The sequence below is a fragment of the Nannospalax galili genome, unplaced genomic scaffold (genome assembly GCF_000622305.1).
Source record: "Nannospalax galili isolate Female #2095 unplaced genomic scaffold, S.galili_v1.0 scaffold286, whole genome shotgun sequence".
Taxonomy (NCBI): Eukaryota; Metazoa; Chordata; class Mammalia; order Rodentia; family Spalacidae; genus Nannospalax; species Nannospalax galili.
Genome location: NW_008359442.1, coordinates 1,601,610 through 1,617,449, shown reverse-complemented (window position 1 = coordinate 1,617,449; position 15,840 = coordinate 1,601,610). Strand labels below are relative to the sequence as shown.

The 15,840-nt window shown below is 39.1% G+C and overlaps 1 protein-coding gene across 2 annotated transcripts in view; it reads left to right on the top strand.

Annotated features, from left to right (window-relative positions):
- The window catches only part of Cfap36 (cilia and flagella associated protein 36), a 35,665-nt gene that overhangs the window by 5,213 nt on the left and 14,612 nt on the right, over positions 1 to 15,840 (top strand). For both annotated transcript variants that reach the window (XM_008823002.3, XM_008823001.2), the window contains exon 4: positions 11,078 to 11,192. In XM_008823002.3, coding sequence (XP_008821224.1) covers positions 11,078 to 11,192 — 115 coding nt within the window. The remainder of the gene's footprint in view (positions 1 to 11,077; positions 11,193 to 15,840) is intronic.

Sequence of the window (15,840 nt, the reverse complement as noted above, 5' to 3'; positions counted from 1 at the left end):
CATCTTATTTTGTTTATTATTTTTATTTTATTTTATTTTTTGGTCTTTTTGAGACAGGGTCTCCCTGTAACCCCAGCTGTCCTGGAACTCACTATGTAGACCAGGTTGGCCTTGAACTCACAGAGATCCACCTGCTTCTGTCTCCTGAGTGCTGGGATTAAAGGCGTGTGCCACCATGCCCTGGCGAAAAATTCATTTTTAATGCAATTGACATTAAGATGTTTGAACCTGTGTTTCTAATCTCTATATATCTGATTACTACTAGTCACAGTCAGTTACTTTCTGAGCTCCTTGGCATCTGAGCATGGATATAAAGTCATCAGGTAGATTTCAATGGTAATGTTTTTCACATCTAATTATTAAGGAGCAAATTTTTATGCTTTGAAGAATTATTTTTTTATCGTTTAAAAAAATTTTTAATAACTACATGATGAGCAGAAGCATTTCACCACAGCTTTAACATATTCAGTAACACACTCCAGAGCAAGAGTACATCTTTCACAAGTGGCTGCAAGTTTCTAGGTTCACAGTTGAATTAATACAGTTATACAATATTGAATTCAGTATAAGCCCTGTAAGACAAAATTGAATGAGTTTTTAACCTTTAAAAAAGATCTCCATTTCATTTTAGAATGTATTTTTCCTTGCAGAAAGACTGTTTTTGCTACTAATGCTGAGATGTTGGTGTATGCATCTCTAATCTGTATGTATCTGATTATTACTAGTCATAATCGGTTGCACTTGGATCCTTGGCGCCTGTGCATGTCTATAAAGTCATTGGGTAGATTTCAGTGGTAATGTTTATCACCTCTACTAAATAACATGACGTAAATTTCCATGCTTCCTCCTTAAATATAATACATTTTTAAAAAATTTGTTGATTTTTTGTGTGTGTGTGTTTGTGTGTATCACACAGAACATCCCAAACCATCTTATTCAACTATACACCCACTTCCCAGATGGCACCCTCCCATAGCCTCCCTCCCCCCACTAGAGCCCTTATACTCTGATATCCCTGCTACTGTCTGCTGTGTTGTCCGCACCCCCAGCCATTTCCCACTACTTGCCCTTCTGGTGAATCTAGTCAGCCTATCTAGAGGTCTTTGTTTTAGGAGGGTCAGCTGTTCCTCATCTAGCAGCAATCCGTTGTCAGTATTCTTTTAGGTAAGATTGGGGTCTGCTGTTCATTTTCCCAGTTCTGTGCTGGGTTACTATCTGGGAGTCCCTTTGGCCACCCTGGCCAATTCAAAAGAAGGTATCGCCTATCTGGCATTGTTGCTTGTTATGTAGCCTTTAGCTATGGCACCTTAAGTGGGAAAACCGTGATGGAGGGATGAGACAATTCTAAAGATAAACAATGCCTAGCTAGTTTTAAAAACCAGAGGGAACCATATTAGTTCAACAACCTCCTGACAAATTATACATAGCAGATCAAGAAATATATATCTAGGCAAGGTTTATTTGAGAACCATTCATCTTTGCCCAAGATTTATGTACATGGCACATAGTAATTAAAAGTACCAGACTGGTGGAACTAACCTTGGGTGTTTAACAGACATATTTTGAGGCCTATACTAATTTGGCCAGAGGGACATAAAGGACAGTTTTTGCTCCTTGCCCTAGGTCGACTAGGAGTGTCCAGTCTACAAAGAGGAGGCTCAACAGAGGATTCATTTCCTCCATGCTTCCAAGCGAAGCCAACCATGGTCAAGCAGGACCTTTGACTTATCTTCACATAGGCGGAACTGGTAAAACAAAGGAGCCAGGGGCTTCTCCCAAGCCCATGTGACCCCTGAGGAGCAGATCCTCAAATGACCTTAAGAGTGAAAATAAATTGGTTTATCTGGGCCAACTCTATGGCCTTAAACACCCAAAAGGAAAGTATAACCAAAGATTAAAGGGGCCAATATAATTTCTTATTTTTCATTTTTGAAACAGGGACTCGTGATGTACCCCAGGCTGGCCTCAAATTCACTATGTTGCCTGTGCTAGTCTTGAACTCATGATCTTTCTTCCTCACCCTCCCAGGTGTGGAATTGCAGTTGTGAACCACCTTGCTGGGTTCACTAGTTTATGTTTTAGACATTTTGTTGGTGCGATCTCATTTAATCATCATGGCACTGTTTAACTTCCACCTGTTAATGAGGAAGTAAAGCAGAGTGCTAGGACGCAGCTAGGCTGAAGTCTGCCATTCAGTAAGCAGGGGGTCAAATCTATCAGCCCCAGAGCCGAGAGCCCTTGCTTAGAGGTTGAGGATAGGGAGGCAGTACTTCTACCCAAACAGCCTTCTTTTTTTTTAAAGAATATTTTTATTATTCCAAAGAGAAGCAATTTTTAACACATTTTTCCAGAAATAACTTGAAGCAGGTTACATAAACAAATATATACAATGAAGTTTAAGGGTAGAAAAGTAGGGATAAGAAATCAAGGACTAAAGCCAGGCATGGTCACACACATTCTCAATCCTAGCACTTGGGAGGCAGAGTCCAGTAGATCTGTGTGAGCTTGAGGTCAGCCCGGTCCACCCAGCAAGCTCCAGGCCAGGTGGGGTCATAGGTAGACCTTGTTCCAAAAAGACCAAAAACCACCCCCCAAAGACCAAAGGAGTTGCCAACATTGGGTCAACTTTGGTGGAATAATGAAGGTTTCCATTAGCTCTGTTCTTTTTTCTTTTTTTAAATCCTAACTAGTTTATTGGGTTTGCTAACAGAGCATAGGGTGGGGGTGGTTTATTTACAGAAGAGTGGTGCCCCCCATTTACGGCTGCACTGCAAAGTCCACACTCAAATATAGTAGATCCTGTGACTTCCCAACAGCCACACAAAATGGTGAGAGAGGTGCCTCCTGGCATTCTCAGCTTACATATCCTTAGCTCCTCCCCCCCAAACAGCCTTCTTAAAAACATGTTTGTGTTCCGTCGTCGACTAAAGTAAGTGTAATTCCTTACCAAGATGTGATGAGGATCACTTATTATGTTATTCTGAATTGTATTTTCAGCTTTGTCCTGTTATAATTCTTCAATATATTGTATACTGTCATCAATCTAGGCCCCTCACAAGCATTTATGCACCTGGTTTTACTTATACTGTCCCTTAATCTGAAGTGTATGGCTCTCTCCTCAGACCATTCCATCATCGCTTCCTTAACCCAAAGGAATTGGCATCTGGGCCTGGCCCAAACTGTTGCATCCTGCTGCCCCCTCTAGTCAGATCAGAGCTCCTCCTTCCCCTAAGTTGATATTTTTGGTGCTCTGCCTTAAATTACAGATTTCTAAAAATCTGCTTGGCCTGCTAGATTGTAAGTCTTTGGAGCTGTTTTTGTTATCCTAGTTTGCATTTCTAGTTACTAGTTTAGAGACGGGAACTTAGTTCCTTGTAGGCAGTTCTTAATATATGTTAATTATTATGACTGTGAAGAGGTCACTTCCTGGCACAGTGCTTTGTTACTCTTTTTTTTTTCTTCAGTGTGAGGAATTAAAGTAAGGCCCTTGCACATGGTAGACAAGTTCTGTGCCCACTGAGCTATACCTCATACAAAATTATGTTTTTTTGCATAATTTCTTCTCATTTAATATCATCCCTGATTGTAGAGCTAGAAAATTTTTACTATAACACCATGTTAATAAAAATGAGCTGGCCAGGCCTGGTGGTGGACTCCTTTGATCCTAGCACTCAAGAGGTGGATGGGAGGCAGTTCTCTGTGAGTTTGAGGCCAGCCTTGTGTACATAGCAAGTTCTAGGCCACCTGGAGCTACATACTGAGACTCTGTCTCAAAAAAATAGAACAGAAAATAATGAAATGTTTATTGGCATATGTCTATATTAATGTAAACAAGTACCTGATTTTATTAGCTAAGAATTCTATAAAGCAAAATTGTCAAGTTTTGTAGGTTACCAATAGCTTTTCTTCTGTGTGTACCATAGCTTTAGCCTAAGAAACAATAATGGGTATTATTTTCTTCTTTTTAGTAGAATAGGAATACTTTGCTTGAAAATTACAGATGATTCTCAACTTAGGATGTGTTTATGTCCCGATAAACCCATTGTAAATTGAAAATACTCTAATTTAGAAATGCACTTAATCCACACTATAATTTAGCACCTTGGTGTACTGTAGAATATCAGCTGTTTCTTGTGATCGCACGGTTGATTAGGAGCTGTGATTTGTTGTTGTTATAGCATCAGGAAGCAGTGAACTGGAGCGATAGCTTATTGGTTAAGAGCACTTGCTGCCCTTGCAGAGGACCCTTCAGTTCCCAGCACCCATATCAGACGGCTCATAGCCTATAATTCCCATTCCATCTCTTCTGGTTTCCTTAGGTGCACACACACACACACACACACACACACACACACACACACACAGGCACATACACATACTAACACCAGAAACATGCATATATACGTAATAAAAATAAAAATTAAAAATTAAAAATAAATCTTAAATAAATAAATGGGCTGGAGTGATGACTCAGTGATTAAAAGTACTGGCTGCTCTTGTAGAGAACCCTGGTTTGGTTTTCAGCAGCCCACATGTCCACTAACAACCATCTTTAACTCTAGTTCCAGGAGATCCAATGCCTTCTTCTGGCCTGTGGGCATTGCATGACGTGGATGTACTGAAATGCATGCAGGCAAAACACTCACACACCAAATAAAAATTTTTTTTTAAATAAAAAAAGATACAAACAAAAGGTAACAACAACAACCCACCCTCAAAAAAAAAAAAAAAAACCCAAAACACAGGACCCCCCCCCCCCAAAAAAAAAACCTGATGTAGTTTTGGGGCTGGTGAGATGGCTCAGTGAGTAAGATACTTGCTACCATACTTGGTGATCTGGGTTTGATTCCCAGAGCCCACATGGTGGAAGGAGAGAACTGACTCCCGTAAGTTGTCCTCTGACCTCCACATGCATGCTGTGAAACATATGCACACAGTACACACACACACACACACACACACATACACACAAACACACACACATACACACAAACACACACGCACACACATTTTAAAAAAGAATGGTCCTCACATTGCGTATTGCTAACTTGTGAAAAAATTAAAGTTCAATAATCAAAATATAGTTTCTACATAATGTATATTTTGTACCATTGTAAAGTAGAAGAACCCAAGTAGGGGAGTATAATAGTAAACACAACTATCTTTTACTTGCATTATCAACATAACTTTGAATTCTTTGTGAATATAGATATTCAGTTTTAAAATATTGTTTTCAGATCAAGATCCATACATCTTTTCTTACATTCTACCACTTATCTTTCAGTGTTCGGAGTTTATTGGTAGAACAGTGTTGCTACATAAAAAAGGAAGCAAGGCCCTTTGAGACAGATGGGCCTGCCTGCTTCTGTGTTCTGGATTTTTCATTACTAGCTGGAAGATGATGGACAGAAGCTGTGTTATCGTTTTACTTCCTTAACCTTTTTCATTCTCAGTTTCCATGTCCATAAAAACAATATTATCTCCTTTGAAGGGTTTTTGTGAAACTTAAGTGATAATAGACATCAGACGTTTAGTACAGTGTCTGTTGTGTTAAGTGATCAATAAGTTGAAGCATTTCTTATTAGCTATGCCTATTTTGGTGGTTGATTAGCAATGTGCTGTTGGGACAGGGTAATGGGTTCAATCCTCATGTGTACTAGTTAGCATTACTCTCTGCTGGAACAAGCTTAGTCACCAGACCCTGAATGGTGACAGTGAATCAACACAGGATCCCAGCATTCCTGAAAAGGCATCTTAAGCACATTATTTGCTGCTTTGCAGAAATGTAATTTTCACACATGAAAAACAGAATGTTGGTTCCAGCATGCCACTCTAGGATGCCTAAAAATGAGCTCAAGGAACATGGGTAACATAAGAGGTAATTTTTGTTTTGATTGATTTGGGGTTGCTTTTCCAAAATAGCTGCCACTTTCATTGAATTATACTGCTGAAGATTTGCAGGCATGGCACCCAGGTCTTTAATCCCAGCACTCACGAGGCAGAGGCAGGTGCATCTTTGTGAGTTCCAGGCCAGCCAGGGCAACATCGTGAGACACTTTAAAAAAAAAAAAAAAGAGGCTTGCAGAATGCTTTCACCTCTTTCAGTTTAGTCATCATTAGCCCCAGATCACTAGTCCTGGCATACTCATGTAGTAAAGCCAGCGAGAGTGTAAGTAGTGCTTTAGATGTAGTGTTAAAACAATAAAGACAAAAACAACACAGAAAAACTAACTCACTTTAAAAAAGTGTTACTCTGGAATTTTAAAAATATTGTGTGTATGTGTGCGTGTGTGTGTGTGTGTGTGTGTGTATGTAGGCTTGTGCATGCTATGGTGCATGATTGGGGGTTAAAGGGCAACTTGCAGGCATCAGTTTTCTCTTTCCACCATGTTGGTTCTGGGGATTGAACTCAGGTTGCCAGGCTTGGTGGCAAGAGCCTTTACTTTCTAAGCTGTCTTGCTGGCCCCCAGCTCACCTTTTATCAGCATACTTTTCTGTTAATATGTCTGTGATTTCTTAATAATAAAAAAGCTCTTGGATTAGAATATCCTTCTATAAGTTCAGAAAAACATAGCAGTATAATAAATAGTGAAATATTTACTATTTTAGTTACCTTCAAGTGAACCAGAATTTTGTGATATTTTCCATTTGAAATAGTAACTTCTACCACAAGCTTGTGAATTTTTTTTGTGTGTGTGAATATAAAGCTTATAATTAATTTCAGTGTATGGCAAAAGCCAGGGACTTCTACATAACCAGAAATAGTTTGACTTGCTTTTACTTTCATAAGATTGAAATTAATACTTATAGAAATGCTTGTTTTATAGTAATAATAACTTGGGAAAATTATATTTATTTTCAATAACTATTGAAAAGAATATATATGTGTTATTTCCATTTAATTTCCAAAACATACATGATAATACACTCTATTATGTATGAGTGCCAGTTAAGAAAAAAAAAAATCAGTAGACTATTTTTACAGTAGTTTTAGGTTTACAGAAAATTGAACAGATATTTCTTTCATTAAAACCTTGTATTAGTGTAGTATATTTGCTATAATTATTGAACCAATACTGATACATTATTTCATTCTTTGCATTGTATAGGTCTATGGGTTTTGCCACATGTGTCATATATTCACGATTACAGTATCATACAAACTGGTTTTCTACCCCTCCCCACAATTTATTGTGTTCCACATATTTATTCCTCCTGGCCTTGTCCCAGGCTCCTGGCAACCACTGGTCTTTTTACTATTTCCATAGTTTTTTCTTCTGTAGAATTTCATATAATTGGAAATATGGTCTGTAGTCTTTCTAGAGGCTTCTTTTATTAATCAGTATCCATCTAAAGTTTCTCGATATCTGTGACTTCAAGGTACGTTCTGAGTAATAGTCCATTGTATGGCTATACCACAGTTTATTATTATTATTATAGAATATTTTATTATTTTTATTTTATGTGTATGAGTGTATTGCCTGCATGTATATAAGTACACTTGTGTTGTGCAATGCCCTTGGAGGTCAGAAGAGGGTGTTAGGTTCCCTGGAACTGGAGTTATGGATGCTTGTTAGCTGCCATGTGGGTTCTGGGAATTGAACCCATGTCCTCTGCAAGAGCAGCCAGAGCTCTTAAGTGCTGAGCCATCTCTCCAGTCCCTGTTTATTATTTTTGAAGGACATCTTGGTTGTTTCCAATTTGGACCAATTATGAATAAAATTGCTATAAATACTTGTATGCAGGCTTTTGGGTAAATAACTGGAGTAGATTGCAAGATCAGATGGTAAACTTCTTACAGAGTTTACCTTTGTAAGGAACTGCCAAACTATTTTCCTTTTTTTTTTTTTCCTCTCTTTTTTCTTTTTCTTCCCCCTCCCCAAACTGTTTTCTAACTGTGGGTCCAGACCCCCACATGGGATCACATAACTGAATGGAGAGGGGTCTTGAAAAATTTGGCAACAGTAAGAAGTTTCTGAACCAAAAATAATCTGAAGATCAAATGTGCACCGTATGTGAAGTGTTTCTGGCAGTGCTTGCCTGTGCTGGGGAACAAGACTTCACTGCAGCCCTGTTGAAAACGTGCAACATGCTCACTCTGCACTGCATATGAGCCCATGTAACACCAGGGAGTACTGCTTCAAACACCTTGGCCTCAAGTGGAGACTACTGAATGTTAGGAATTGCAGTATTTTTACTGTTCATACAATCTTCCTGCTCTTATAGAAACATAATAGTTTAATGATAGAAAACAAAGACAGCATTTTCCTATTGTCATTTCTCAGCATGTATATAAATTAGTCTATCTTTGGTTTTGAGGTAAGGTCTTCCTGTAGCCCAGCTGGCCTGGAACTCCCTAGACCAGGCTAGCCTCAATGTCACAGAGATCTGCCCTCAGAGTGCTGGAATTAAAGGTGTGTGCAACTACACCCAGCTCAAATTAGTGTATGTTTGGATTGTATTGTGTTAGAATATTTGATTTTAAAAATTGCTGTCAGAGTTGCTGACTTCTATTTCATAAAAAATTTGTTCAATGAATTTTGGGTTGGTATTAAGACAGAATTTCTAATTTCTGAAATGACCCTAAAAATACTGCTTCCATTTTATACTGCATATTTATGTGAAGTGGCATTCTCAGCATTAATGATTATTATTTTTTATTTTATTTTATTTTTTAATTTTAATTTTTTTATGTGTATGAGTATATTGCCTGCACGCACGTAAGTGCACCTGTGCATTGTTCATGGAGATCAGAAGGCATCGAATCTCTTGGAACTGGAGTTACAGATGATGGTTAGCCACCATGTGGGTGCTGGGAATCAAACCTGGGTCTTCTGCAAGAGCCATGTCTCCAGCCCCCCAGCATTGATGATTATAAAACCAAAATATTGATCACTTCTGACAAATGTTGAAGATATGTATGTCCTGCAGTATCAGATATTCAGCAAAGATTTGTTTCTTTATGTAAAAATAAGCATATCCATCTCATTAGTATGCAAACTTGCTCTTATATTTAAATATGTATATCAAATAAATTTTGGAGCTAGGGACTCATGTGTCTCCGGGCTAGCCTAGAATTCGCTGTGTAGCTGAGCATGACCTTGAACTTCTGATCTCCGTGCCTCCATCTCCTGAGTGCTAAGGTTACAGGCCTGTACCACCACACTTGGTTTTATGTGGTTCTGGAGATCAGACCCACAGCTTTGTACATACCATTTAAGCATTCTACCAGCTGAGCTGTATTTTTAGCCCAAGAATTGTTTTAAAGTAATTTTTTTAATGACTTATTAGCACCAAATGTTTGATTTTTGTCTACTTATTTTGAATATCTGTATACCATGAAAATTTCTTAGTCAAAAAGGTGTTGCAAGTGGAAAATGTATGAAAGTCCTGATCCAGATCTTGTTTTTGGATTTCTTTCTACTTCCCTTTTGTAGTGCTAGTGCAAATGTTTTTAATTTCAAATTCTGATTGTTCATTGGAAAGCAGTTAACTGTTTTTCTTGTATATTTTACAGTCATGTCATCTGTGAACAAAAACAGTTTTATTTCTTCCTTTCCAATTGGTAAAATTAAAAAAAAAAAAGCTTGTCTTATTACGTTAACTAAGACCTGCTTATGGTGTTGAGTGGGAGTTGTGAGAGGGGACATCCTTGAGTTATTTCTGATATTAGTGGGGAAGCATATAGTTTCCTAAATATGATGTTACCTGTAGGTTTTTATTTATCTTATTTTTGTTTCCTTGAGACAGGGCCTGAAGTAGCCCAGGCTAGCCTCAAACTCACTATGTAGCAGGCTGGCCTTGAACTCCTGATCTTCCTGTGTCTGCCTCTCAAGTGCTGGGATTTCAGGCGTGTCCCACCACACCTTGTTTAGCTGTAGGTTTTTAAATAGATGTTTTTGGGGCTGGAGACATGGCTCTGTTCTTGCAGAGGACCCAGGTTCAATTCCCTGCACCCATATCAGGTGGCTCACAGCTGCCTGTAACTCTAGTTCCAGGGTATCCAGTGCTGTCTTCTAGCCTCTGCAGCTTCCTAGTGCATGTAAACTCATGCAGCCATGCATGTATATACTACACAAGTTTAAAAAAAAATCTTGAAAATAGATGTTCTTTACAAGGGTGAGAAAATTCCTCTCTTCCCTTTTGTTGAGGTTTTGGTTTTCTTAGTTTTTGTTTTAAAAAATATTTTTAATTGAATTTTTGTGCATTTCCCCTATCTGTACTCCCCATAGCCCCCGCCCTCCGAATTTGGTGCATTCTGTCATGTATGTTAAGGCCTATTGAGGCAAGTTTGTGTCCCCAGATGTTCTTCAGTGTAAGTTCAGCCACTAGAGCCTGGTCAGCCTGTCTAGCCTCAGTCCCTTAAAGAATACCAACTCTCCCTCACCCAGCATTGATCAGCTGCCAATAGTTCTTTAGGTAAGGTTGGGGTTTCTTACCCATTTTCTTATTTCTGTGCTGGATTTTTGTCTGGTTTGAGTTTGCATAGGTCTTGTGCATGCTGTCACCATTGCTGTAAGTTCATAGCAGCAAGTTCCCAGCCAGCTGGAAAACTGTTTCCTTGTGATCATCCGCTGTCCCTGGCTACAGTCTTTCCACCCCTCCTTCTGCAATGGTTTCTGAGCCCTGGGTGGCAGAGGTTTAATGTAGGAGTATTTTTGTTTTTTGTTTTTAAAAGCATGCATTGGTGTTAAATAAAAGCTCTTTTCTGTATTTATTGATAGGATCATATGATACCCTCTAAATGTTGAACCTGCCTTGCACACCTGGAATAAATTCAGAACTCCATCGAAAGACTTAAAATTTTAGCAGGGCATCACACTTCTGCAATCCCAGCACTTGGGAAGCAAAGACAAGAGAATTAATGTGTTTAAGGCTGGCCTGGGCTGAATAGTGAGACCCTGTCTCAAAACAAAAATTATTTTTTAAATTGTCCATTTGAATCATCTCACCATAATGATGATGTGGCATCCATGAGTTAATGTGCTTCCCCCCGCCCCCAGTGGAAATCATTTGCATGTGAAGCAAATAGTTTCAACACTTGAATCTTCATTTAACCCCAGACTTCTTTCCACAGGCCATTTTGCAGCCCGTGTTGGCAGCAGAAGATTTTACTCTCTTTAAATCAATGATGGTCCAGAAAAACATTGAAATGCAGCTTCAAGCCATTCGAATAATTCAAGAGAGAAATGGTAAAATGTTCTAGTAGAAATATAAGCACTAAGTGCATTTTTTGGATGTTTGAATTTTCTGATTCTAATATGATCTTAAATGTAGCTACCTTTTATGCATTTATTTCAAGTGTGAATGTAAAAGATTTAAGGATGTAAATTTTCTAATCAGTGTATTTGACATCTCAAAGCAGACAAGAATGTGATGTAATGATCTTTTAGATTTCCTAGAGCCTTGATGTCTCCTTCCCTCCCTCCCTCCCTCCCTCCCTCCCATTATGTTAATGGAATTCAGTGTTTCTGAGTGGCTGTGGTCACTGCTGAGAAGGGGGAAAGGCCCTTCTGCTTCCTGCTTGTCATTGTTAGACCTCAGGAAGAGGCAGTGGTTCTCAGACTTTAACAAGCACTGGATCTATTAGAAGGCATGTTGGAACATATGGAAGACTCCAATTTGTGATTTCATAGGTCTGGGATGGGACCTGATAATTTGCATCTTTTAAAAAAAATTGTTATTTTTATTTTATGTGTATGGTGTATTGCCTGCGTGTGTGTAAGGACACCCATGTCGTGCAGTGCCTTTGAAAGTCAGAGGAGGGCTTTGGATCCCCTGGAACTGGAGATACGGATGGTTGTTGGCTGCCATGTGGGTGCTGAGAATTGAATCTGGGTCCTCTCCAAGAGCAGCCAGTGCTTTTAACAGCTGAGCCATCTCTCCAGCCCGATAATTTGCATTTTTAACACATTCCCAGGTACTGCCAGAGTTGCTGGTCCTGGGACCACACTGATGTTCAATACCTTTTCCCTAGTTTGGCAGAAAGACTTTTCCTTTGTTAAAGATGTGAAAGTTGTATTTAATTATAGTGTTTGCTCTTGCGGGTGTGGAGCATGGAACAAATAGAGCTTTTTTTTGCTTTCAACAATTTATTTTGTATATGCATTCACACAGGCATGTACATGTGTGGGTGTATGTGCTATGATGCACATGTGGAGATCAGAGGACAATTTTCAGAAGTCAGTTCTCTCCTGCCATGTTAGTTCCAGGGATTGAACTAAGGTTGTCACACTTGGTAACAAGCACCTTTACCTGCTAAGCCGTCTTGCTGGCCCCCCAAATAGAGCTTCTGTTGTTACAAGACAAATATCAGAATGTTGTAGAACTTTTGTTGGAGTGTTCTTTCTTTTGACTATGTGAATAGAGACCTATCCCTTAGAGCCAGCCACCACCTTAGCGCATGCTTTGAAGTACCATGTTTTTTACAGCAGGTAATAGAGTTGCCAGTGGGTAGGAGAGAATACCACACTAACCCTGAAGGCTCCATAATGCAGTGGAATTATTTGATGTAAATGAATTTGGAAGAGTTCCATTTTTGTCTTTGCACCATGCCTTGTTCTCTAAAGGTCTTTCCTCTTGCAGTGGTTAGTTTTTGTCAGCTTGACACAAACTAGAGACACCTGGGAAGAGGGACCCTTAACTGAGGACTGGATTGTCTATGGGGCATTTTCTTGATTGCTAATTGATGTAGGAGGGCCCAGCCCACTGTGGGTGGTGCCATCCTGAGCAGGTGGGCCTGGGCTGTATGAGAAAAGGAGCTGAACAAGCCAGGGGGAAGGGTGAATCAAGCCAGTAAGTTGTGTTTCTCTGTGGTTTTTGCTTCAGTTCCTGCCTTGCATTCTTGCCCTGACTTCCCTTATTAATGAATAAGGGTTTTATCACAGCAAAAGAAAGTGAATTAGAATACTTCTCAATATTCTTGAAATTATGCTTTATTTTGATTTGGGGGATAATTATTTTATAGTACAAAACATGTTTTAGGAGGTATAAGTTTGATAAAAGAAATAATGAATTTGTTCAGTGGACTCTAGTTTTTCAGTTTGACATTAACAAAACTAGATTTTGATAAAAAGACAATAAATAACTGTGGCTTGTATTAGCTACATGCCTCAGATTGCCAGTAAAAGAGCATCCCAGTGAAAATGACCCTAAGCAGTTAGACAGAATTGACGTACAGACAAAGAAGTACAGAGAAAAGGAGGGAGGGAAGACAGGTCCAGATTTGGTTACTTTAGTGACTCTGATGTATTCAAGGTGTCTGACAGGCTTCCTTTTTAAACTCTGCCATCCCAAGCATCTTTTCTTCTGATTGACGTAGGCTGTGTCCAGTGCAGGCTCAATGGTTTCATGAAGAAAAGGAATATTTCTCTTGTGTAATGCTTTTTGTTAGCAAGGTAAACGTTTTCAAGGAAGCCCTCTAAGAGACTTCCCCGAGGCCCTCTTGATCAGGATGGGGTCACTTGTCTTTCTTAAACTATCTGGTGGGGCATGAGTCCATTATGATTGGCTTGAGCCAATCAACTGTCCTGGGATGAGGGCAGGCCTGACCTTTAGTGACTGGCTGCCTGATGACTGCACAAAACCTAGTTTATATTTGGGAGGGGAGGAAGGCAGGGATGATGTGGAACAGTGACTGCTGTCAACTCACACTGTGGGATAGTTTGCCCTACATTTCAATGTAAACTAATCGTTCCTGCAATAGAACTTTTAATACTTGTATTTTAAGAATGTTGCTTAGCTTACATTCAAGGTAAGTTTACCTTAGATTAGTGTCAGTTCTACTCAAAACAAGCTTTTTGGAAATTGTATTTCTAGTAAGAAAAATGTGAAGATTCTCTTGTTTGTATTTTATCAAAGTATTTGGAGAAAATGCAAGTCAGAGCTTGATTTTGATGGTTTTGAAGTATTTCCTCCCTCACTGCTTTCAATTTTCCTTAGAAAGATTGTCAGGGGAATAATAATTTTATATCTTTTGATTGAGCAAAATTCCACTCGAGAGTGATGAGTTATATGGATGTAATTTCCTGACTGTTAGATTGCACTAGTTTTCCAAGGTGTTATCACTGGGGAAAACAGGTAAAGCGTACGTGGCATCTTTCTGCATGTGACTGTGAAATTACCTCAGAACAAAATGTTGAATTAAAAAAAAATGCATGTGAGCATCAAGGGGATTAGATAATCAAAGTACTTAGAGCAGGTCCAAAATCCCATGGTCAGTTTTGTATAAAGAAATGGAAGGCAAAACCGAAGATACATTCTGCTAATGTTGTAGAGTATAATTATTATGGAGACGAACAGAACACCCATGACCAGCCTGCCTACTTATCAGGAAGGTAAGAGGTAAATTAAACCATCCTTGAAAACTACTTCTTATGGATTTTTATTTGCTTTGGGCCAAGATTGGCACTATTGTGACTTAAGTAATAAGCCAGTCCCTGAACAGATGCAGAACAGATGTTTCAGGGACAAAGATTTTATTACTGATCTTTACATCCCCAAAGTATTTAGCACCATGCTATTGCTAAACATAGGAAGGAGGGCCCTTTCCAGTAACATTGGTTGTAGTTTAAATGGAGAACATCAGATGCTGTTTTAATTTAACAAAACACTATTTTGTCTTATTAACTTCCCAATTAAGGTTTACCATTGAGAACATTTATTAACCCTAGCTAAATGATTATCCTCAGATGTAAGACAGTAACTTGTATTAATAATTTTTATTACCATACAGTTTTTAAAATTTCTATTATTATTATTTTTTTTTAATCTTGATCCAGGATCTTTTTGTGTAGCCCTGGCTGACCTGGAACTTGGTATATAGACCCAGCTGGCCTGGATCTTACAGAGATCCACCTATCTTTGCCTCCTAAGTGCTTTGATTGGAGGCCTACTTCTGCCTCCCAAGTGCTGGGATTAAAGGTGTACACCATCACACCTGGCCTAAAAATTATATTTTAAAATTTGCCTCTAAAAATACTTTGTGTATGTGTGCATGCACACGCAAGAGAGAGGGAGGGAGGGCCAGAAAGGGTCAGAGAGGGACAGGGACGGGGACGGGGTGGGGGAGAACACACCACAGTGTGCATGTGAAGGTCAAAGGACAATTTGTGGGAGTTGGTTCTCTCCTTCCATCAAGTGGGGCTCAGGGATCAAACTCAGGTTTTTTTTTTTTTTTCGGTGCTGGGCATTGAGGCCAGGGCTTATGCAAAGGCTCTACCACTGAGTTAGGTATCAGCATCAATCATTGTTATTTTAAATAGCCAACACAGGTAATTACAGAGAGGTATTTCTAGATAAAGTTGAGGGTAGTTTTTGTGGTCTTTATTCTCTAAGATGTGAGAAAGCTATAAAATTGGTAATTTATAGCCGTGTGTAGTGGCACACACCTGTAATTCCACCTCTTGGGAGGCAGAGGCAGGTGGATCTCTAGGAGTACAAGGCCAGTCTAGTCTACATAGTAAGTTCTAGGCCAGCTGGGGCTACAGGAAGACCTTGTTTCAAAAAGACCAAAAAAAAAAAAAAGTGATAATTTAAATTTATTTAAATTTATTTTTATTTTTTATGTGTATGAGTGTTTTGCCTGCATGTATGTAAGTGCACTCATATCAAGCAAAGCCTGGAGAGGCCAGAAGAGGGTGTCGGATCCCTGGAACTGGAGTTATGGATGGTTGTTAGCTGCCATGTAGGTACTGGGAATCAGACCTAGATCCTCTGGAGGAGCAGCAAGTGTTCTTAACCGCTGAGCAATCTTCCCAGCTCCTAAAGCTGATAATTTAAAGGATAAGTGCTTTGAATTTTTTTTTAAGTATCAAATTGTAAACTAATTTTTACTTGATG